The sequence below is a fragment of the Peromyscus maniculatus genome, chromosome 10 (genome assembly GCF_049852395.1).
Source record: "Peromyscus maniculatus bairdii isolate BWxNUB_F1_BW_parent chromosome 10, HU_Pman_BW_mat_3.1, whole genome shotgun sequence".
NCBI lineage: Eukaryota > Metazoa > Chordata > Mammalia > Rodentia > Cricetidae > Peromyscus > Peromyscus maniculatus.
This window is the reverse complement of record NC_134861.1, coordinates 44,914,445-44,939,884: the sequence shown is the minus strand read 5'-3', so window position 1 is coordinate 44,939,884 and position 25,440 is coordinate 44,914,445. Positions and strand designations below refer to the sequence as shown.

The 25,440-nt window shown below is 40.3% G+C and overlaps 2 protein-coding genes across 8 annotated transcripts in view; one reads left to right on the top strand and one right to left on the bottom strand.

Moving 5' to 3' along the window:
* The window catches only part of Kcnip4 (potassium voltage-gated channel interacting protein 4), a 1,069,170-nt gene extending 1,064,235 nt beyond the window's left edge, over window positions 1-4,935 (top strand). For all 4 annotated transcript variants that reach the window (XM_006976097.4, XM_006976100.4, XM_006976099.4 and 1 more), the window contains one exon: window positions 3,467-4,935. In XM_006976097.4, the coding sequence (XP_006976159.1) occupies window positions 3,467-3,514 (48 nt within the window). In that variant the 3' untranslated portion in view covers window positions 3,515-4,935. The remainder of the gene's footprint in view (window positions 1-3,466) is intronic.
* Window positions 4,936-5,588: 653 nt separating this feature from the next.
* Window positions 5,589-19,467, bottom strand: Pacrgl (parkin coregulated like). Of its 4 annotated transcripts, none has more exons than XM_042285981.2 (9): window positions 19,317-19,467; window positions 16,748-16,815; window positions 16,466-16,620; window positions 15,315-15,382; window positions 13,637-13,727; window positions 11,622-11,756; window positions 10,835-10,942; window positions 9,204-9,284; window positions 5,589-6,325 (listed from the first exon to the last, which is right to left on the bottom strand). In XM_042285981.2, exons 2-9 carry the CDS (start codon window positions 16,797-16,799, stop codon window positions 6,269-6,271), a joined length of 747 nt encoding a protein of 248 aa, XP_042141915.1. In that variant the 5' UTR covers window positions 16,800-16,815; window positions 19,317-19,467; the 3' UTR covers window positions 5,589-6,268. The 4 variants fall into 4 exon arrangements, with proteins under 4 accessions (XP_042141915.1, XP_006976164.1, XP_076402391.1 ...); XM_006976102.4 differs by having other exon boundaries at window positions 16,748-16,851; window positions 19,317-19,466; XM_076546276.1 differs by lacking the exon at window positions 19,317-19,467 and adding an exon at window positions 19,076-19,209.
* Window positions 19,468-25,440: the final 5,973 nt, after the last annotated feature.

Sequence of the window (25,440 nt, the reverse complement as noted above, 5' to 3'; positions counted from 1 at the left end):
AAACATAGATTTAAATTACTGTTTCTGAAGCTGGGGAGGTGGCTCGGTGGTTAAAAGTACTTGCTGCTCCTCTTAGAGTACTTGAGGTCTGTTCCCAGCTCCCAAATCAGGAAATCTCACAGCTCCATGAAATCTGACACTCTCCTCTAGACTCTGCAGACACCTACATGCTTGTGTTCACATACCCACACGCAGATATATACACATATATACATAATGAAGAAAACGAAACTTTACTTTTTCCAAGAAATAGTTCATTTAAAATGCTATGTTTATTTATTGTGTCATCATAAAATTAGAAATCTAGTGCCCCAAACTATGAAAGTTTGTATTGGTCTTTTTTTTTATTAAGAAAAATTTTTCATTCATTTTACACACCAATCAAAGATCCCCCTCTTCTCTCCTCCTGCCCCTGCCAGTCTTCCCTCCCAACCCATCCCCCACTCCCTCCCACAAGAATGCAAGGCCTCCCATGTGGAGGAACATTCAGTAGAGGCAAGTCCAAGCACTTCCCCCTGCCTCAAGGCTGCACAAGGTGTCTCATCTAGGTAGTAGGCTCCACAAAGCCCACTCATCATGCACCAGAGATGGATTCTGATAGCCAGGGCACCTCCCAAGCAGATCAAGCTACATAACTGTCTCGCCATGCAGAGGGCCTAGTCTAGTCCCATTTGGCGCCACAGCCATTGATCCAAATTTCATGAGTTGCCACTAGTTTGGTTTGTTCACCCCTGCATGTTTCCCCATCCTGATCCTGATGCACTTGCTCATAGAATCCCTCTCCTCTCTCTTTGACTAGACACCTGGAGCTCTGTCTAGTGATTGGCTGTGGATCTCTGCATCTGCCTCCATCAGTCATTGGAGAAAAGTTTTGTGATGACAGGGTATTCACCAGTCTGATCTCTGGGGCAAGCCAGTTCAGTTAATTTAAAATTTGTCTGTGTATGTATGTTGTGAGGAAGGAACATGCCACGGCACACATTTGGAGGTTAGAGACAACTTGCAAGAGTTGGTTCTTTGCTGGGCAGTGGTGACTCATGCCTTTAATCCCAGCACTCAAGAGGTAGAGGCAGGCAGATCTCTGTGAGTTGGAGGCCAGCCTGAGATACAGAGTGAGTTCCAGGAAAGGCACAAAGCTACACAGAGAAACCCTGTCTTAAAAAAAAAACAAAAAAACAAAAAAACAAAAAAAACAAAAAAAAAAAGAGTTGGTTCTTTCTTTTCTCATTGTGAGTTTCAGGGATCGAAATCAGGTCCTCTGCAAAGTATTATTGATTTAATATACAAAGACAAAAAGTAGCATTTTGGCTGAACCCAATAATTGTCCCCACTTAGAAATAAAGAGAGAAAAATTCTTAGGAGAAATCTAGTAGTTACGTGTTGCCTGGAAATCTAGACTTAGCTCACCTAGAGTGATTCAACTCCATGCACCAGTAGAGCTATAATTATAAATAAACACGGACACATGTTTGCTGGGGGTTTCTCCTCTTTTAATGGTTCAATTTCAACTTTCCTGATGCCCACTTGCTTCTCAACTCAACTTTCAAAGTCAACATCTCTGGAAGATTTAAAGTGGTGACATCAACCCACTTAGTGGTGACACAACTCTGTTGGGGGACTGGCATCACCAGTGCTCCAGCTGTGACTCACCCCCAATCCACATTGCTCACTGGCAGTGTTCAACAACAATGCAGATGTGCCCTTCACCAGCCCAGTCTGTCATTGTAGCTCATTTCTAAGGAACAGGCTAAGCCGAACCCAGCCACTATACAATGGTTTTTCCTAACCAGTCATTTCTCTGGCAAATTGATTCAGTTTTAAAGACTCCCACAGGCCATACAGATTTAGCACTCACTGACAGCTAAAGAGGCAAAATGGCTGTAAGCATATTGATTATTCTCTGTCCTAGAACATGGATATTTGTAAACTTTCTCTGCTTTGGCTTACAATCTACCTAAAATGCCAAAGTTCCCATCTGTTCTGCTTGGATAATCTCTTGAAGCTCACCATTGGGATTCTCTAAAGGAAGAAAACTGATACAATGGATATTTTATATATATGGAGAGAAAGGGGGTTACTAGATTGGCTTACAGAATGCAATTTCAGTAGTTTATGAATTTGTCTCACAATGGAGAGCCTGAGAATCTGTAGCTCTTCGGGTCCACAGTCTCAATCTGGCACTGGAGCACAAGACTACTGGGGAGCTGCTGACCTTCAGTCTATCTGGAAATTTTGAAGAAGTTGATTCTAATATTAGCAAAGAAATATTATAACAACGGGATAGATCTACTAGGCAGCAGGAGTAAAAGCAAGCAGACAAAAGCCAAGTTTTCTGCTTCCATGTCCTTATACCACCCACATTTAAAGTCATTCTTCCTGCTTCTAGTAATTTGATCCAGAAAATCCATCCCAGGACTGCCCAGCAGCTTGTTTTAGTAGATCCCATGTGCAGTTAACAACCACCATTAGCCATCTCATTCACTGTTTTGATTCTGACATCATTTGAGAAATACCCTAGTCTAGTACCAAGACCTAAATGAAATATCTTGTAGCTGGAGTTTTCTTTCCGGGTGCCACCAAGCCCCAGCTGTCCCTTAGCCCACTTAGCCCAGCTCTGGGAGCCATCAACTCTCAGAAATAGTGGGTCTATGCTTTTATCAAAACACCGTGTAGCCCAGAAACCTCCTTTTGTTTTGTACTAGCAAAAGCTAAATCCACCACACAGCTTAATGTGCTACTTGCAGAGGCCTCATTCCCGCCATAAGGCAGGTTGAGCGCACGCATGCCAGGAACCCACCATAGCAGATAGTAGGTCAAACACGCAGGCTGCCGCTAACTTGAAAGAGACAACTAGGAACTGTTTTTAGCTCCGTTTTAGTATCTTTTTCACTCAGGTTTTAGGTGGAAACTCTTGCCAACACGTTGGGCGCCATTTGTAGTTTGAGAGTTTTCTCTCCTGCTCCCGCCAACCCTGGCGGTCGCAGAGCCCACTTTTAAAATAAACACACAGACTCTTACCTTATTTAAACTGTTTGGCCATTAGCTCAGGCCTATCATTGTCTAGCTCTTACTCTTATATTCAGCCCATTTCTATTAATCTATACTTTGTCACATGGGTCATGGTTTATTGGTACCTTACACCTTCCTTGTCCTGGTGGCGGCTCTAGGCAGTCTCTCCCTTCTTTTCCTGTTTCCTCAATTCTCCTCTCTGTTAGTCCTGCCTATACTTCCGGTCTGGCTACTGGTCAATCAGTGTTTATTTATACAGAGTGATATCCACAGCAATATCAAAAGGCATACTCAAGAAAGCATAAAATGGAACCTTGTGGTTATCTGTATAGAATGGAGAACAGACACATTGGCGCACACACAGCAGCACTGGAAGGGCAAAGGCCATACTTGGGGGTACAGCAGTACTTTCCATTATAAACACAGCAGATAAACTCCTTCTGTTTCTCCCTTACAGGATGAAAACATAATGCGCTCCATGCAGCTCTTTGAGAATGTGATCTAACATGTCAGTGCATCCTCGCTGAAGAGGGAACGTGAACCTCTCTACACACTTACAAGTTGGAGCCACCACTTCTAGCATAGATTGCTCAGCTTTACACTGAGGCATATTATGCAAACAGCTTTGATTTAATATAAAACAACCCCTCCTAAAAAGATTTAAGTTTTCCAGTTCCAAGTCTGCATCTTCTCCACAACATCATTGGGGTCATGAAATGTGTTCACTCGTTTCATACTCTGAGAATATTCAAAAGGCACAGAATCTGGAATAGTTTTGATCCTTAGCAACATATTACTGAGGCTTTCACAGTTCAGTGATTTTAAAACACAAGTAGGTCTTCCTACTCATTTGTATATGTTCAGTCCTGGATTTTAAATGATTTTCTAAAATATTTACATCTGCAATTACTTCTAGAAAGTCAACGAACTTTCATTTAAATAGAATCACCTGCCACTGAAAAATAAATAAAGATTATTGAAATTTAAAAAAGACCAAAAACACAGTCCCAATTTTTATGGCTTCTCCACCTGCTGTTAAAGTCATTAATGTATTTGGCATTTTTTAAAGAACATCTAAAAAATTAGTTTATTATCAGATGTTAGCATATACCTAAGAAAATTATTTTAGTATTTGTTAATTTTCCATATTAAAGCCAAGGCTCTACATAATCCATGTACCTTTGGACCTGTTCGATCTTACATGTAGACTGTTTTGTATTGTGTCATGAAATAGAAATTCAAAGTGTCATATAAACCAAGGATGTTTACAGACTTGCAAAGGGTCCGGATGTCTGTCCTCCAACACCTAGTGATGCTTATTAGCAAGTAACCCTAACAGCAGTAAAGGGCAATTCTAGCCACCCTCAAACTCCCCAATGTTCTCATAGCATGTTTATTATAAGCCATTCAGGGACAGAGAATCCTTGACTGCCCCAAAGCCACCAAGAATGAATATCAAGCAAAATATTCTTTGAAAACACCAGTGATTCTATCATATTGGAAATTACACATAAGACTGTATAGAAGATGATTACAAACATTAAACAGTTCATCTGAATTGCATTATGATTTAGCTCATCATAGAACTTAAAGGATTCAGATTCATTTCCGTGATCTTAAGCCAAAACTGTAGAGTTGCCACAGCAGTACTATAGATACACACATCTTCCCTTGGGTAGAAATATCACAAGTACCAAGAGGATACAGGAGGAGAAAATTTGCGACTGTCTGCAACAATAAATCAGGTATCTATTCTGGTGTAGAGATAGGATGTTGAAAGCTGCCCTGCCATCACCAGTGTAGGAATTAAGAGTAGTACAATACATGTACACTGAAATCTGCCATCGCGTGTTTGTGTAAACTCAATGTGCACATTTTGTATCTCAAAAGGGAAAATAAAAGCAAAATAAAGTGTTTATTACTCTATTGTGTCTGCCATGGGTCTTTATGTTCTAGCAAGTTTTATACTCAATTACTAGATTTAAACTAGACTATCACTTTCTTTGGGTAGTGCTGCCTACAGAAAAATCTCAAAGCAAGACAGAGGTCAGGCAGCTGCTATAGCAAGCATGGTCTGAGAATGTGACAAGGCACTATAGATCTGAGGAAAGAGTGGACCCAGGACCCAGAAGCAAAAGCCCTGGTGGAGGATGGGCAGGTCTGTAGCATGGTGACTCAGCAATTGCTTGTATTCTTTCAATTAAAAGCTGTGCAACTATCTGAAACAAGACTTGCCAAAGGGTCAAACAGATGTCTGTGGGAAGAGAACAAGGGGAGTGCATCATCTATCCAGTGTTTAGAAGGCATGTAGCTGCTGCCACATAACACAATGACTGCCTGTCCCCATGCTTTCCAATGTGTGGCTATGGTTAGGATTTGGTGTGGCTTTCGAAGTCCCTGCAGCCTCTATCCTGCCAGGCAGATTGAAAGTCTTACTCCCATTTTTCTATTGCTCTTCCTCTACTCCTTTTTCTTACAGAATCATCTAGAAGTTTCTAGCTCATCAGAAACTCTGGGCTGTACCCCTAAATTATATTTTAAAAAACCAAGTAACTGAAACACAAACAAGTACTACAATATCACTGAGGACATGTAAAGGACTTTAATTTCTGAATATCTGCATATATACATCATCAGTATTTTCAGGCTACAAAATGTAAAAGTAACATTTACTTGAATAAAGTTTAGGTAATTTTAACAAGTTGTAATAAACAATATACTTGTAAAAGAATTTTCACATTTAAAACAAGGCTTTTAAACTGGAATATTCAGGAAGGAAAAGATGTTCCCAAGCATTCCACATTATAAAATACATATTTGCACATACCAGCTAATAGTGAAGTCACAAATATTTACTTGCTATCTTAAATTTTTACGGTCTTGATAAATATAAAAACCAAATGGCCAAAACCAGCCTATAAAATAAGTGCACAGCTACAAAGTGATCTTAGAAGGGCTGTAAGTAAAAACATATTGGAAAATATGCATATAGATATGATCCGTAAATTCACACAGATGACCACAATGCAAAATCCTCTCGGAATTCACCTTTTTCACCAGCACTTTAATTGCTTTCCACTAGCACCGTGCGTTTTGTTGACAAACAGCTTCCCCAGTGAGTCCTCTGGGCTGACACGGTCCTTGGAGCCTAGTTAATGAATGAATGGTGCTGGGAGTCAGGGTGACCCCAACTCAGCGAGGCCCACTGCAGCCACTGTCAGTGCCTGAGGAAGTAGTCTGGTTTTGCTGGCTCCCTTATTCAACAGCAGATAGAGCAATAGGTTGGGATTTTGGATTTGATGACGATAAGACTTCCCTGTCAACAGAAGAAAACATTGTCATTTGAACACAGTCACCCAGTAGGCACTACACTTAAAAGTGTTGCTTAGGAAGTATCCAAGACCCAAACAAAAGGAATACAAAGGGCACGACCCAAATTACAGAATAAACAGAACATTTTTCTGGGGGAAATAAAACAGATAATATCCTTTATGTATCTAAGAAGCAGTGAGGAGTCAGAGCAATATTGAAATGTATCTTCCCTGCACTCCACAAGTACACTGGAGTAATTACTTCTCTGCACCCAAAACCCCGACTTAAAGGAAGAAACCATCAAAGTCTAGCTCTGTGGCTCATACTGGAGACCAAATGAGTTTAATGCTCATGAGAACTCAGCAGAATACTTGTCACAGTTCCCACATACTCTAGAAAGATAGGAAGTGCAGGGAATTAGCCTTATCAAAAACAGATGTGCATGCTGCTGAGGACAAAAGCTAAATTGTCGGTTTGTAAATACTTTCATCTTAAGACTGGTAAAGATCAGTTATAACAAAATGTCTCTGTGCTGTAACAAATGTTCCCATTTCCCCAGTAGCTGAGCCTTCACATTATTACAATCTAGAAAAGTCAAAAGTATAGGAAACTCCTATACTAAAAATTCTTGGTTTTTAATTTTTTTAATTTTATTTATTTTTATTTAATGTGTATGGGTATTTCGCCTGAATATATGTCTGTGTACCACATGTATAGAGTGTCCAAAGAGTCTAGAAGTGGGCATTGGATCTTCTGTGGCTGTGAGCCTCCATGTGCATGCTGGGAATGGACCCTGGGTCCTCTGGAAGAGCAAGCAGCATTCTTAACCAGTAAGTCATCTCTCCAGCCCCAAGAAATTTTTTTCTAAAGACTCATTAATACTGAAGAAACTTAATATATGTTTTTAAGTTCTTAGCATTCCTTATATTAATGAAAGACAGCAAAATAGCTCCAATAAGCACCGCACTAGACACGGCAGAAGAAAGGCCCAGTATTGATTCTAGTACAAAGCTTTTTTTAAAAAAATTAGATTTATAAGTTTTATGTGTATGAGTGTTTTATCTTCATGTATATCTCTGTACCATGTGCATGCTTGGTGCCTAAGGAGGCCATCAAGAGAATGTCCTGTCCCCTTGGAACTGGAGGGACAGATGGCTGTGGATCACCATGAAGGTGCAGAGAACTGAACCCAGGTTCTCTGCAAAAGCAACAAGTGCTTTTAACTGCCAAGCCATCTCTCTAGCTCCTAGTAAACTTTCTTTTGCAATGACAGAAATTATTATCAAAATATAATGTAGGACACACAAGGAACAGTGAAGACTGAGGAATATTTAAGATCCCTTATAACCACAACCCCTTTTTCTTTTTAAATTCAGTATTTGCAATATCTAAAGCTAGTAAGACGGAGTAACAACAGAAGGAGCCCCCTCTCTCTAGGACCATAGACTGGCCAACTACAACATCTGTAAGCAAGACGCAAGCAACAGTGTTGGGTTTCTGGAATATGTCTATATTGTAACTTTCCCAATCTAACACACAGACATCCACAAATGTCACATGATGATCCTTTCTCTTTTTCCTGATCCATTCCCTAACATGGTTTCCTGGAGTTACAGATTAAAATTGACCTTCTGTTCACTTGCATTTCACAAGGGAGAAAAGGGCAATACATCTGGGATTCAGACTCTTAGATGATCAAGTACATTTACCAGTAAGTACTTCATAAGAAATGGAGACACTGGTCTGGCTAGGGGCTGGTTCTGCACATCCTTGGTGTCTGAATACAAATCTCCTGACTTGAACTTAAAGACAACAAAGAAATGCATGTTCTAACGGCCCTTTTGAGGCTTAGTTCCTTTGCATAACTTTAGGTGTTCATTGCAAAAACAACATACTCAATTTAAGGATTATTAACATAAGCAGAATCTGCTGATTAAGGCATGTCCAGCAAGACATTGTATACAATCATATATATTTTCTTCTAAATAATTACTTAGAAAATATGGAAAATGAAAGTTCTACATTGATAGGCTAACTAGCTGAATACTTCTTTCAAATTATAAAAATGCAGTTAATTTTGCTGACATCTTATAGTAATAAAATTCTCTTATTCCTCCCCTTGAAAAGTTGAGGAAAAAAATCAGATTAACTCTTGCAGAATGTATACATGGTATGCTAATGTGAAAATTGCATTTCCATGTACAAGGAAATTCTAAAACTTAGAGGAAGAAAAAACAAGGCAGATTAAAGGGGAATGGAGAACCAGGAGTGTAGGGAGCTCAGGTAATACCTGCTTAGCATACATAAGGACCTGAGATTTCTTCCTAGTACAGCCAAGTATAAATAATATACAATTTTTAAAAAAAATTTTTTGGGGGGAGTTGGGCTAAGTTAGTCATCCTTCAACCTTTTCACAGGTCAAAACAAAATACATAAAATAGTTTAAAGAGAAAAACTAAGAGTACACTGCTAAGACCACCTTTATTTACCCAGCCTGGTTCTACAAAAGCCATCTTAAAAACTGTACCATCCCAACCAGGCAGTGGTGGTTCATGCTGCACGCCTTTAATCCCAGCACTCGGGAGGCAGAGGCAGGCAGATTCCTGTGAGTTCAAGGCCAGCCTAGGCTACAGGGTGAGTTCCAGGAAAAACTCCAAAGCTACAAAGAGAAACCCTGTCTCCAAAAAAAAAAAAAAAAAAAAAAACTACATCATCCCAAAAAACTAAGTTCTTAGTCTGAAAGATGACAGACCAGATACTTTCCAATTAGACTTGCAGCTGTAATGAGTTAACACAAGCTAACCACATATCGATTCTGCGAACAGGACTGAAAGTCAATGTACAGAAGCAATGCATGCTTACAGGTGCGGCATTCTACTTACACTCCCGCCGTGCTGCTCCAGCTTTTGCAAGGCACTGGTGATGGGTTCTTTGAATTTTTTGTCCATAAGCCTCTTGGAAAGCTTTTGAAGATTGGAGGAGGGGGGATTCCAAAATAAATAAATAAAGTTGCCATAAGCACAAATAACTTTCAAAGATGTCTTAATTAAAAACACAAAGTTTGTTTCAGTAAATGTTTCAATGAAATTTACTTATAGCAATATAACATTTGGTTAAAAGTTGAATTTATGTCCTTTCAAGCACTACCTATCCTACAATATCTGCTATGATAACACATTTTCTGGGGCTGGGGAAATGACCGACTTCAACTCCCAAGACTCACAGAAAGAGTTGGGCATGGTGCCTTATGTTTAGAATTCCAGCACCAAGGAGGCAGAAAACAAAAAACTCCTTGGGATTCACTGCCTGGACAATGCAGCCTAATTGGTGAGCTCCAGGTACATAGAAGACCCATCTTACAGGAGGTGAACAGTATTTCTGAAGACAACACTTGAGATGGTTCTCTACATTCCACATGTATGCACACATGCATACACAACCACACATGTACTCACACAGAAATGAAGTTTTCACAAGCATGGCATACTTTTCCATTTTGTCACATGTAAGACCATGCAGAGAACTATGACAGAAAGCCATATCTCCAAAGCACATGTTACCCAATAATAAGAGGGAACTAAGTATATGACTGATGGAGGAATCAGACGAGAAACCACAAAACCACTTATCTCTGGTTACATCCTAAACAGACTCTAGCTAAAAACACAAGAATTTTGTTTAAACGGGAGAGTGTATGTGCAGGAAGACAGATGTGCAAGGCACTAGCAGAGAAGCAGTGCTTTGAAGGTAGTTGGGAACAAAGGTACCAGTATTCCCATAAAATACATGCATTTCTGTGGACAACAACCTAGATATTTCAGCTACAACCAGCCATGCTCTTAGGTAGAACATTCTGGAAACACAGTCAACATAGGTTTAATAAAATGATACTGAGCACTTTTTATTATAAACCTCAAGTCAGTTTGTAAGCTTAATCCATTAGGAAATATTAGGGAAGCCCTGTCTACTACTGAACTACTTTGTGACCCACTTAGTCTAATCTTGTTGGTCAGGATAAATAGTAACACTGACTGTCAAAGTGACCGGATAGAGAAACGCCCAAGTAAATAAAGCAAGCCTTTGGTTTGTCTGCCAGAGGAGGGTTTTCCAGAGAGCAAGTTCATGAGGCTCTACCCAAGGAGTGGACTTATCCTTGTTGGATTGATTCTTCATGTGGTGGTGTTATTGAGAGGAAGCGGGAAGTGGGAGGTGGGGTTTAGTGGAGAAAGGTTACTGAGACCCTGAGCCCTTCCTATGTGCCCATCCATGTTCCATGTCCTCTATGAAATCACCTGTTCCACACTCCCACATCCTTCCCGCCATGAAGGACCAACACCTGGAAAACTTTGAGACCAGACAAATCTGCCCTACGGTTCAGTTGTTTCTGCTGGTATGTTATTACAATGACAAGAAAATGTCTGTTGACGGATTTGAGCTGGGCTAGTGGCTGATTTGAAGACTGGGGTTATGAGGAGGACATATGCACAGCTACTCTACTCTCTGCAGTACTCACACTTGTAAGCAGATGTTTCAGATGGCCATTCAGAGATGGGCCAACGACCACACTTAGCTGTACGAGTGCGTTCAGTCCTCTTTCAAACACTTCATCATCAGAATGGACCTGTGGGGCCAGTTAAGAGGAAAATTAAAGCCAACACAACCCTCTGAAAGAGACTCTGGTTCTCTCATTTGGAACTTTTCCATGGCCCTTTGTGAGTAATTCTACTTTTTACTTTCAGAACAGACTTTCTAGTAGAATTAGTGCACTTACATCTGAATGGGACTTGTTCATTGGTCTGAGGGTGTGGGGAGAGGTAGAGGGACAGAATGGGGGAAAAGGAAGGGAAGATAGGTTAGGGAAAAGAGCAAGCAGGAGTGGGGCAAGTGGGATTAAGCATTTAATCCTAGAAACTGATCAACACACAGAATTTGGAGAGTAAGCTTTAATGCACGGTATCTAGAGGTAAAGCAATTTCCACCATAGAAGGGCAGTGACTAAGATTTAAGGTTCATCTAGCACACAGAGCACAGAGTAACCTGAGGTTTTCTCCTCTAACTACCCAAAAGGTTTCCTTTTATTCCCAGGACCCCGAGACATCCTCTAAAGTGGTCCAATGCACAACTGTGTAACTCTGAGTAACAGTGGTTTGACATTGCACATACCTGACAAACCCACAGGTAAAACACTAATCTGCATGTACTATGGGGAGGCAAGCAGCAGACAGTGTTCTCTTGGATCGGAGTTTTCATCCATATCATATAATTGGGAATAATGAAGTCTAGTGAAATCAATGACTTACCAGAGCTGCCTTCAGCACAGGGATGAGTCTAGGTAGCAGAGGTACAGCTTTTTCAGGAGCGCCCTGGACCAGAAGTAATTCCCTAAAGCCCTCCTTGGACACAAAGGTATAAGGATGCTTTGTCTCCCTCAGACCCTGCCAAAGACAATACAGACACAGAAACATGATTCATTCGCTATTTGCTACCTTTTGATTATGTTAATAACCACAAAACTCAATGCTCCTAACATAAGTGAAACTAGAAATTTGCTAATATCATTTTAATCACAATGAGCAATTTCAGCAATTATTTTTTAATTATACCAAAAATCATGTAACAAAAGATAAAGGATTCAAAAGTATCTACCCTCACATGGAATGAAAAAAGAAAGCAAGAAAAGGAAAATCAACAGAGTAACAAAAAGAGAAGAAAAAACTAATGGGATAAAAAAGAAAAAGTTAAAAGAAAAACAAGGACAGATAAGTGGGAGAGAGGTGGAGGGAAAGGAAAACCTGATGAGAGAAGACAAAGAAGTCATCCAACACTGAGATCACTGCTTCCTAAGGGACACTGAAGGACAGCAAGGTGGCCACTGTGTGTTCTGTACTGGACCCTCAATGTGCTCAGTGAGTTCCTCCAACGGCCCTCCTCCTTCACATTTATATTATTTATATTATTTATGTGATATATATATATATATATATATATATATATATATATATCACATTTATATATTAAGATATTTAGAAGGTCAGTCTTGCGCTGGCTGGGACAGTGTCAGAACAGAAATCTGCTGTGCACAGCGGGACATAATTTGAAAATACAATCTGTGTATAGCACTGCTCATGTGCCCTTCCTCCCAAGTGCCTCAGAAAAGAGTGGTCTGTACTCATGACTTAGCAGCCATTATTAGAGGACAAACAATGACCACCTGACATTTGAAAAAGATCCAACAAAGAAAAGAGAAAGGCAAGAGCAATGCCCTGGATCTCTCCGTGAAGCAGGTTTAAACACTCAGCAAAGCCATGTCACAAAGGCCAACTTCTAATAGTCTGTCAACTGGACCTGAGTATCTGCTTCCAAATAGTGGTCAAATGGTCCCTTCCCACTGTCCTACCATGCTTTCTACAACAAAAGCACCAACATGGCAAATCCTTCTCTAAGAGGCTCAGTGCCTGTCCTAACTGTACCTGGGTCTTACTCATCTTTGAGACGGAAAACCGAAAGTCAAAGCTGAAATGGATCTCAAAAGTGGTCTGTCTGTACTCCTTCCCCATTACTAAGTGAGTAGAAGAGAAAGGAAACTGCTGCCTAGTACAGAAGTTCATTTAACGGTTTTGGAAGACAGGTTTATACACAGGACTGATCTTGGCCACTGAGACAGTGTGGCAGGTAAAGGCAACTCCACCTAAGCCTGATACCTGAGTTCGATCCCTGATTCCATAAGGTGTAAGGAGAGAAGTGTCCTCTGACTCCTAAACCCACTCCACGGCACAACTACACTTACACACTCACACAACAAACCAACCAATGTTTTAGAAGAACTGATATTAATGAGTTGTAAAGGCAGAAGCCTTTTTATTGATGTCACAAATTAAAGTACTTTGTGCACTCTAATCATCTGGACTATGCAATGTATCGCTAGTTTTGATTAGTCTAAAGCATGGTTTACTATTTTATATAAAAGATTTATGTCTAAAAAAAAAACTAAGTATAATATACCGTCCATTTCATTTAGCTATAAATCCCCATTAGAATTTCATTTTTATAAGACTAGTCAAGCTATTTATTTTAGATAACTGTGTGTATGTGTGCACATGTGCACATGCATGTGTATAAAATGTCTTGTATATGTGCACACACACACAAATATATAACAATCACAATTACTTGCTTAGAGTACAATATTTTAGTGTCTCTTGCTTGATATTTATTTTAAAAGGATAGAATGAGATGTATTTATAAGGTACAAAATAACAATGAAATTTTAAAAATATTTTTTCTATTAGCACTCAGGAGAGCTAGAATGTTTTACCTCAGCTAAAGTAATTAGAAGCGGGTCAAATGGAAGAATTTCAGGAGGGCATTCCCACTGTAATCTGTGTTTTACTGAGCCATGTACCAATCTAAAATATAAAAGTCAGAAAAAGTAATAGGAACCCCATAAGCAAATGCAGGGAGCTTATCACACAATACTCTTTCAGGAACAGAGTCGCAGTAGAATTATTTTGTGATATACAGCAGTATTACTGTACTCATAGGACATGGACAATGTAAAGCAGGTAAACAATTCTTCATATTCCCACATTATCCACAAAACTGTTTAGTAAGCTTGTATTGTAAAACTTTTAATTTATATTTTTATTTAAGCATGTCACTTCCTCAGAATCTTGATATACATGTTGCACCGATCTCTCTCAGACACAATTACAACAAAATAGGTAACCTACAGAAAATGAAAACAAGTAGTAATAAGGAAAGGTAAGGTTTACAAAGAACATTTTCATGGCCTAACACTGGTAACACTAATAATCTGAAGGCAAACCTGTTTTATTCCTTGTTAAAGAGACAAAACTATGGCTAGGAAGATGAAATGGCCTGTTGGCGGTTACAAGCGGTCCTGAATTAAGGCCTCTCACTATCCCCCAGAGCCATTCCGGAACCATAACTGATGGGTTTACAATACAGCGCTACGGTCCTGACTGTGAATAACAGGTCATTCCCAAACATCTTCTTGGTTTCACTTGGCTCTATGGCCTGACTTCTTCACTGCTATAGTCACACCAGCAAGTGGTCTCACCAAGGCATCAGTTTTTACATTTCCAGAAAATCTGAGTTACTCTGGGGAAAAGCACTCAGAAATTTAAAATCAGATAAAGCTTCAGTCTCAATGTGTGAGACAGCATCTCGTGTAGAACAGACTGGCCTCAAATCCACTATGTAGCCATGGTGACATTCCTCATGCTTCCCCATCCCAATGCTGGGATTGCAGGTATCGAGGGCCATGCCAACTTTATGGAGTGTTGGGAGATAGAACTCGTGGCTTTGTACATAGTAGAAAGCATTGTATCAACTGAACGATAACCCTAAGTCCTCAAATTAGAATCTAAGGATAAAATAGTAATAATAAATTCAGGAATGCTTTGTTGGCTTATTTTTCACTTCAAATTTAAAGATACCATTTTTTAAAAAATGCATTTTTGAAATTCCAGAACCAAACATAAAATTTGATGTTGTAGTTATCCCTTCTATGACATTAAAAATAAAATTCTACCCCATGAAGAACATGAAAAAAGGCATCAAGAATTTATCCAAAAAGAAGCAAAACTAGTCATACACACTTATTATGAAATAATATTCCACTGCACTGTCAGTATTTACATAACCAACAATGTAGGGTGTTTTTATTTGCAATTTGTAAGAGCCTATGCATGCTTAAATTAGTTGTACCAAAAGTGGTACACTCAGTTCAATTTATTTTCTGAAATGGTTTGGTGTTTTACTACAGATCTTAGTAATTACATATTGGAGTAAAGGTGATTTTTATCAACAATGTCCAGGGATTGATACCAATTCAACAGTCAAGGTAATAAGTCACCTTGATTTAAATCTCACTAGCAAGTAAATCTTCAACTAATATAAACTGAATCTTATATTGATTTCACTCAACTACTTTGAAGCACACAGTCAGCGATGCAGTGCACTGATTTTACCTGCAAGGAATGCCTCCTTTAGAGTAGATAGCTGCAAATGCAGAAGGGGCTCGTGACTGTTCACCGAACTGAAATTCAAAAACAAGAATATCACCACTAACTCCGGTTCCCGATACCTTCAATTTTAATCCTGTTGAGATGAGAGGTTAAAAAAAAAAACAAAAACAAAAATACCCTGACTTCCCAACCCCCACTGTGTTACTTTGTGCACATCTCTGGCTCAGCCACATGACTGGAAAACGCGCGCACACACACACACACACACACACACACACACACACACACACACACACACACACACACACACACAAAACCAAGCTGTGGAGTTATTTTTCATCAATCTCTAGTTTGGCTCAAAGCATTGCAGATAGCTGGAACTATACAGAGCAAAATATCTTTCCACTTTCTCTGCCAGTCTGAATCTTCAAAATGAGGACTAAATAAAGAATTAGGGAATTAAGGATAGGAGAAGTAGAGATTTGCTACCTATCACTATATGTCCCACATGTCCATCGGCCAAGCATAGATGTGTAGAGATCAGGGAATCTATTTAACTTCTTCAAATTGACTTTATGCTTTTATACAACAAGGGATTAAGCTTGGTAGAGTCAAAGGTCAGGAACCAGTCTTACAAACATATAACTGAATGCATCTTCCAGATTATAGAAGTGCTGCTAAGGACAGCGAGTACATTTATTTTAGCCAGCATGGTATGTCCTGCATGCCCTTCAGCCAAGTGTAGATATGTAGAGGTCAGAGAATCTGTGTAACTTCTCCAAACTGGCTTTATACTTCTATTAAACAAAGGATTATATTATGATTTCTGGTGAACTGAACTTGTAGAACATAAAGGAATAGTTGGAATTTTATGTGACTAGAGTAGCACATGAATAATCAATTCCATAGCAACTGAATAAAAGCTAGTTCACCAACATTAGGAAGCAGGATAGAAAATTAAAAAGCTGACAAACAATTAAGAACATAACAAAATTAACATAACTAGCTCAAAACTAGCAAAAAGGAAATCCACGAGAGCATTCAGAATAGTTAAATTATAATCAGCTAAATGCCTATTTCTCGAATAGTTAAACTGTAATCAGATAAAGTCCTATTTCTTGTGTAAATCTACTGCCTGAGGAATCTCTACTCACAGGGTTAATTGTTTTAGGGTTGAGTTTATCACTTGGCCGAGGATGAACCCTTCTTGCAGCCTCTGGAGAACTGGTTAATGAGGAGGATTTGCTCCGCTGACCTGTCATCCTGTGTTTTACTTGTGCACTTGAGGATGTCCTTTGATCATAATTACCTAGGGAGAAAAAAAAATCAGATTAGTTCAAAAAACAAATAAGCAACAGAAACTCTCCCTAACACAGAACACAGACTGTATCATTAACAAACCTGGCCTCTCCCTTTGAAAAAGCAAAGTTCTGTACCTGTTGCTCTGTTTCTCAACTTCACACCTCCAGGGTACTCCGATTTCTGCATGGCTTCCCTTTCACTCCTGCAGTTAGATGAAATGATTTCAGAATCTGTTGATCTGTCACAAACACAAGACCAAAATGAATAGTTATTTTCAGGAGTGGGTGTGGAGGCCCAAGCTTGTCATCTTTTTTTCAATAGCTTTCAACCTTATTTATTGAGGCAGAATCTTTCACCGAGCCCAGAGCTCCCCTTATTAGCTATTCAAGAGATTCCCTGTCTGTGTCTCCTAAGTGCTGAGATGAAAGATAGGCCACCACAACCACGAGGATTCTGGGCGATCAGATTCTTTACCAGCTGAACTATCTCCTCTGTCCTATTTTCTAATTTAAATGAGTTTAAAAACCAACGAATCTCTTCATTTGAAAAGCTTTTAAAGTCTAGAAAATAGAGCTTCCAAAGTTTTTAAGTATTACATGTAGTTTGAGTCATGTGTGTATTCACATATGCCTGCTAATGTGTGAAAGTGGGTGTGTTCATGGAGGCCAGAGGTTGGCATTAGGTATCTCTTGTTAATGCTCTCCACCATTTTGTGAACCAGGCTTTCTCATTGAACCTGGAGCTTATAGATTCTACTAGGCTGGTCTGCAAGCTCCTAGGATCTTTTAAAAATAATAGTTGCTTGATTTTTAGACAGGGTCTCATTATATAGTTCTGGGTGGCCTATAGCTTGCTTTGTAGACCAGGTTGGACTTGAACTTAGAGATCTGCCCGCCTATGTTTCTGGAGTGCTGGGAGTGTTGAACGGCATGTGAGAACATGCCTGGCAAAAATAATTATTTTTAAGGTATTTTTGTTTTTATTTACTTATTCTTCTCTCACACAATACATCCCAACTGGTCACCCCTCTCTCCACTCCTCCCAGTTCCAACTCACCACCACCATCACCACCACCACCACCACCATCTCCACTCTTCTCCAGATCTACTGCTCCTCGGTTTCCCTTCAGAAAAGAACAGGCCTCCCAGGGATATCAATGGAACATGGTATAACAAGATACAGTAAGAATAGGTACAAACTCTCATATCAGGACTGGACAAGGCAACCCAGTAAGAGGAAAAAGGTCCCAAGATCAGGCAAAGGAGTCAGAGACACCACCATTCCCACTCTTTGAAGTCCCACAAAAACCTCAAGCTAAACAACCACAACAAATATGCAGAGGACCTAGAGTGAAACCATTCAAGCTCCGTAACTGCTGCTTTAGTCTCTGTGAGCCCTTATGAGCTCACTTAGTTGATTCTGTGGGCCATGTTCTCCTGGTGTCCTCAAGCTCTCTGGCTCCTTGCAATGCTTCCCCCCACTTCTTTGGCAGGGATCCTGGAGCTCTGTCAAACGTTTAGTTGTGGGTCTCTGCATCTGCTCCCATCAGCTGCTGAAGGAAGCCTTTCTGATGATAATGAGGCTAGGCAGGGATGGCTGAGTGGTTGAGAGCCCGGGCTGCTCTTTCAGAGGTCCTGAGTTTAATTTCCAGCAACCATATGGTGGTTCACAACCACCTATAAAGGAATTTGATCCCCTCCTCTGGCATGTAGGAGCTTATGTATATGACAGAAGAGTTTATGTATAAGACAGAGCTTACATAAAATACATAAATAAATATTTAATCAAAAAGTTAATTGTTAATGGCATCACTCTTTATTTTAAAAGATGAGTAAATGTGTTTGGTTAAAAAAAATATATCCACTGACAAGCACGGACTGACGTAGTTGATGAAAGAAAAAACCTTTCTCTCGCCTTTAGACTACTTTTTCTTTAAATGACTTTAGGTGGGTGGTGTAAAGGGGTAGGGACCAGAAGAAATGAAGAGGTGAAAAACTTTGTTAAATGCTGTCCAAGTAACCCCTCGTTTCTTTCTTAGAATTCTAAGTAGACATCGGAATACAGAAATCCACTAAATGTGGAACGCCTAAATTATGTCACAATGTCAGAAGGAAAAACAACAAACATAATACAAATCCCCTGTCATTGAGCCTCTGCCTAAAAGGGACTGGTGGCGCCTGTATATGCTAGGACACCACTGCATCTTTGTTTTACAAGTACCAAATTTCAGTCCCCACCTCCCCCAGTTTAAGACCACTGGACTAATCTAATCGTCCGTCACCTTTCTTCTACTCTCTAATTAGAAACCTAGAGAATCTCAAAAAGTTCAAAAGGCGCTCAGCTAAAGCAGCTGGGTCCCGTCTGCAAAGGTCCTGCAAACCCCAAAAGGGCAACCCCATTCCCTTTGTTATCACGAAGTAAAAATCTGCTTCCCATCATCAAACCCACCCACTTCGAAGCACCTAAGTTCACTTCAGCTCCAGGGTGTGGCTAAAGTTGAAAATGAGGGAGTGTGTCGACACCGCTAGAGGAAAAAAAGCTTTGAAAATCGGGAGACAGGGTGAGCGGACTGCAGTTAGAACACTCTTTAAGTTCCCAGAGCTCCTCTGGAGTCCCTAGCAACAAGCTCCGGCGGCTCTAGCTACGGGACGCCAACCTGGAAGGGCCCCCACGCCGAGACCCCGCCCTGTCGCCCGCACCTACCGCCTTTCACGCCGCCCCGGCGCTCGCGCCGCCCCCGGTGGGGCTTCCGTCCGGCCCTCCGAGCCCAAGCCAGCGGCTCCCGCAGCGGGTAGCCGTGATCCAGGAAACCGGCTTCAAGTAGCAGACACATCCGGCGCCGCGCGGTGACGTCACGCGCGCGACGCCCGTTCTAAACCAATCACAGGGAGGCCACAGAGGCGTTTGGGAGGTTGCCGGGCAACGACTTGGCATTCTAAGGGTTTCTGTCCAGCAAGAGCTCCGGTAAGCGTCTCAGGTGACAAAGGAGCCCCTGGGAGACCTTAAAGGAAGTTTAAGTTTTAGTTTCCACTGAAGATTCGCTGATTCTCTCTAGACGATGATTCTCTCTGGTTCTCCAGCCCGGTTTCTCTCCATCTATATGCTTATCTTGTAGCCAACACTGGTGCCTTAGGTACTGACCACCATGAGTTTTTAGCTTCCTGTCATACTAATTCCTTTCCTGCCACATAGTACAACTCCATAAGCTGTTTCATTCAACTGCAAAATGCTTCCCTAAATTTGTAGCTATAAACATATTCTTTTGTCTTTTGGATTGCATTCATGAAATTGGTGCTGGAGGAGAATGTGTTCCTTTGCACTTCCATATGGCTATAGAACTACATCCTTATCAACACAGAGAGAGAGAGGCTGACAGAGACAGAGAAACACTGGGCTGGCTGTGGGCTTTTGAAAAAACTCAAAGCGCAGTGGCACACTTTCTCTAAAAAGGCCACACCTATTAATCCTTCTAAATCTATCAAAGAGTTTTACTCCCAGGTGACTGAGCATTCAAATATATGAATGGGGCCATTCCTATTTAAAACACCACATATACTCAGGGAGCCTATAGGGCCGGATATATTTCGATGTGAAAGTCACATCTCCTTTTGCACAGATACCAGTATCTGTGTTTACCCTCTTGCTGATCATATGAGAAGGTGAGAGCCTGGGGAGATGATTAGTTCATAGTGTTTGTGTTGGGGGGGGGGGGGCGTTCAACCAATAGGGTTTGTGCACATAAAAGAGGAGAAAGACTGCTCAGCTTTTCTCCATGGAAGGATGCTGTGAAATAGCACCATCTATGAACCAGAAGGAAAGTCCTCACCCAACACAGAATCCATTGGTTCATGCCTTAATTTTAGACTTCTTAGCTTGGTAATGAGAAAAAAAAATATGGGAAATAAATCTTCCATTTGTAAACTACCCAGTTTATGGTGTCTAGTTAATAGCAGGTTGAACAGGCTGAGACACTTTGTATATGGCCATTCCAGGCCTAAAAATAAAAATCTCAAAGATACTTACTCTAGATTACTGCATCATGTGGGATTCCTATGCCTTCAAAAATAAAAACTCTTAAAATGACCTTATTGTAGTTTGTGGAAGCCTATTATATGGCATCAAGAAGTATGTGGCTAGTGAAAGTATGCCATATTAAATACACAGGATGATATTTTACTTATTATTTTGAATCACTTGTGATTTTTTTTGGTTGATTGGGTTAATTATAAGTTAATTAACAAATATTTTAAAAGAAAGCCTTACAAAAAACAAGCAAACAAAAAAACCTCTTCTCTCTTGTATAAATTACAGACAATTATCTCCCCTAACTATTCCCAGGCTCTATCTTTGGAAAATGTGATACAAAATGATTGCCACTCTTCCTTGTCAGAAGCAGTTAGATATCATAATCATAAATTAATTAAAAGTAAATTTGTACATATAAACAATTTAGCTATGATAGAGACCTCTCAGGTGTTAGTAAAGGAAGTCAACAGAGACAACCAAATAAAGCCACAGTGTTCAATGGTTAAATAGCCCAAGACATATGGGAATGTTTACATTTTCACAAAGGCACACTCTGAAAAAGTTACAAGAAATAGGTATTTATAGACCCCAGATCCAGGGTACTACCTTCTCGAGGGGACGCCCCAAGAACCCAGACTCCGATCCAGTTGATGCAACAGCAAGAGGTATTTATTAATGCGGCGGTACAGTCGGGCAAACTCAGTTCCAGAGAGCAAGAGTCGCGCCTATTGCAGTCACATGGGTACTTTTAAAGAAAAAACCCACAAAAGCCATAAGATTACAATTCCCATACAATTTCGTTTCACAAGATCATGGTCTGATCACAGAGTGGGTACAGTCACGTCCGCATGTACATTCTTCCTGAAACCTCAAGGGGGGTATCAGGGCAGGAGTGGAGTTTACACAAAGGTCATAGTGGTCCTTCCTGGAACACTTGCAATTATCCCAGTCACAGTTGAGCGCATCTCTTAACCGAGATCTCTTTACATTGTTACATTGTGGCAGGGGTGGTTGAATAATGGCTGAGTCAGGTTACCCTTGGTACTAGTTTTCTTTTTGGTTCCTTATTCTCCTGGGGCTTGGGGGGTGTAAGCCTAAAGGGTTAGGGTCTTTCAGTATTATGATGTAAAGTTTTATATGGGGATTCAGGGGTATGGAGAAGATGTTGATGTGTAGAGGAGAATCAAACAAAACTATTGGTATTTTTTTTTTGGCCATAAGGAAACTTAATCATTGGTAAGCCAATAAAGAACACATAGTTTGAAAGCAGGTACATGGTATGGATGAATCAAGCCATTCCCAGAAGTCATAGGTTATTAAACAAAATTACAGTGCCATAAGATTTATCTCAAGAAGTATTGTTGGAAAAGGAGGACTTTGAGGCTCCCAAACAACGCAGGTGATTGTCACTCTTGTTCACCCAGAACTGGTTGGTATTGCCTTATTGCTGAAGATAGCATATGTCTTGGTCACAGGACTTAGAGAAACCACGCCAAAACTTGTCTAGAGGCTTCCTTCCTGAGGGCTATCTCTAATGATCCCAGAATGTGTTGTGTGTTGTGTGGCCTATTTGGAGTGGGGGTGGGCATTATGCTCAACAACCTTATTTAGCTGTAGCTCTTCTGTACAGCACTGCCAACAAGCTGTTGGGACTGCTGGTGCTTAAATGAGGGAAAGGGGTCCTTCAGAATGAAGGAGGTTTCCTAGCCTCATGTGGGTTTTAACTCGGGTGTTAGGTGGCAGTTATATTAATCTCACAAAGAATTTGTACTGATTAAATGAGCTATACTGTTTTTTTATGAATTTGAAGAATGAATTTCATAGACCATATAAGGGTGAGTTGTAGAAGGAAGTTTTTTTCTTTAGGATTATTGTTGGGAACTTAGGACACACAGAGCAGATGTGAATCCTCAAAAATTCAGTGTCACTGAGTTGATAGTCTAGAGGGTTTTTTTAAAATAAGATTTATGGTAGGTATGGTGGTGAGGCATGGGGAGATAAGCTGTCCAGTGCAGGTGGCCCATCCATGAGCTGTACACATGCTTGTCATTCTGAGACACATCTTCATGCATAACTTTCAGACAGTGGAGTTTCTTAAGATTGAAAAAGGGGGAAAAAAAGATAGCAAGAAATGAGAGCAGGATCCAGAACCCAGTTCTGATATTTCTGCCTGACATAACTAAGGGTGTTTCAGGTTTTGGACAATCCCTAAACTGTTCAGCTAGTTTCTATCTCCTGATTTCCTTAGTGTAATAGTGGCAAATCTGTTATGGGGGCAACTAAACATTTTATATTTGGATTTGATGTCTGCGGCACAAGAGAAAATTAATATCTAGGACTATAAACCCTCTCACAATCCTATGGCAGGTCAGAGAACCTAGGGGAGGCTGCTGTTGTTGCTTTACTAAATGGGCATGATGTGCCTCTCAAGATGCGTTATAAATAACTATTTATGTCTAAAGAGTAATGTTGCTGTCATTTTGGCTTAAAGAAGTATCTTTTCATTGTGGTCAGTTGTTGTCAAGGTATGCAGAGTAAATGACTGTTGAATGCCTATCCATAAAAATGGCAGGGCTCAGGGAACGTCATGGTAAGGAGAGCAGAAATAATTTAAGAACTACAAGAAAGGAAAGGGGATCTGTGTACTCAGCTGTTTCAAGTTCCTAACATAAGGGACTGTAACTTTAAATTGTGAGTCAAATAAACCCCTTTCCTGTATATTGCCTTTGTTGGGGGATTTTTATCATAGCAACAGGAAAGGAAACTGTACGTGAAATTCTAAACAGTCTTAATAAATAAGAAACATAGAGCCAAATACATAGGTAAATAGCCAAAGAGATCCAAGAGTCATGACTACCTTATAATACCACCTCACGCAGTCACTTCCCCAGAGAGAGCTTTTAATGTCTGATTTCTCTTTTTATTGCCTTTCTGTTCTGCCTTCTCATTGGCTCTGAACCCAACTACATGACTTCCTCATCACTGCCTGTCTCTACAGACCTCCAGGTCTCTATGGTGGGTACTTGGATTTAAGGTTCGAGTCACCACACTTGGCTGTGTTCTTGACCACACAGAGATTCTGCCTGCCACGTGATCAGGTTAAGTGCATGTGCTATCCCTATCACAGAATAAGGGCTTCTGATTAATGGCTTGATTTTACCTCTGATCTCCAGGCAACTTTATTTATTAACATACAAATAAAATCACATTTCAGCACAAATAAAATATCACCATAGGAAACTAAAACTCAGCAAATTTCAAGCATACAGTCCACTGTTACTAAGCAGAGTTGTCATAATTTAGTTCTCAGTGTGTAAACTGCATGCTGCACAAGTATGAAAGTCCAGTGTCCAGATGGTCAGAACCAAAGGAAAGCTCGACATTGTAGCACCCTTCTGTACCCTCAGTGTTTCTATGGCAATATGCTAGAGAGATACTGGAGAATCCCCAATGGAGAACCCCCAAGCAAGATAGCTGGATACGCACCGTGGTGAACAAGAAACACTGCCTCAAACAAAGTGAAAGTTGAGGCCCAGAACTCAAGGCTGCTGTCTGACTTCTTCATAGGCACCATGACAGAACTTTGCCATACATATGAATATGCAAGCATGTACAAGTATAAAAATAAAATTGATTTAAGGTCATGGGAATCCATATAAAAGAGACTTCCAGTGGGAAGTTTATTCTCCATAAATATATTTTCTTATTCAAGCAAACCCCACAGAAAGCACAGAATACTTTTGTTAACCCATATTAAAACATATTGCATATTTAAACAAAAAACCCAAATATACAATGAACAATTTTTTGATTAACAATAACTTTCACAAGAAGCAAAATAAACGCATTGCTCACTTAACCAGGCAATTGGATCTCAAAGCTGCTTGAGCAGAAGGCAGTTTATGCTGTTCACTAAGCAAATTGAATGATAATATCCTGGAACTGTGTTGTGTTAGATTTGCTTATCAATGTAGCAAATACCCATACTTTGGGGGTAATTGAATGCACATTTATCCTGTAGTTCTAAGAGCTAAAACCTGAGTCTGATAAAGCTACATTAAAGGTGACTGTAAGGCTATGCTTCTTTCTAGAAGCTCCACAAGGTTTATTCCAATAGAGAAAATTTTGTTTGGCTTGATTGACACCATGAGGCCCCTCTCCTCTTACTAGCTTTAAGCTGAGGTCCTTTGCCAAAGTGTAGAAACTATTTTACTCTTACATTGCTTCTAATGACTCATGTATTAGTTTCAAACATGAATTTTTTCCTATAAAAAGTACCTGAAGTTTCAGAGCTGATAAAGGAAAGATACTTATTTTGCTCACAGTCAGAAAGGCCACCCTGTAGCTGTGTCCTAGATTGAGGAGCTACATCATGGCAGCAGCACACACAAAAGGAATAAATCACACAAACTTGTGCCTCCATCGTGGTAGTTAGCCCTATACTCTCTAGAGAGGAGACTAAAAAGCTCTCCATTCTGGAACCTAATCAAATAAAGGAGGAAATATTAAAGTAAGAGCTAGATAATGGAGTAACCCGGGAATCCAATCGATGAGAGAGAGGAGGGATTCTGCAGGCTGGGGACGTCGAGATCATGATGGGAAGACGTGCAGCCATGACCAGCCACACTAGTGGAAGCCCATGAACTGTAGACTAGTGACTATGGAGCCCCCATGGGACTGAACTAGGCCCTCTGTATATGGAAGACAGATGTTTGGCTCAAACTGTTTAGGGGGGCACACAGACAGGGGGATCGGGATCCATCCCTGGTGCATGGGCAGGCTTTTGGGAATCCGGTGCCTG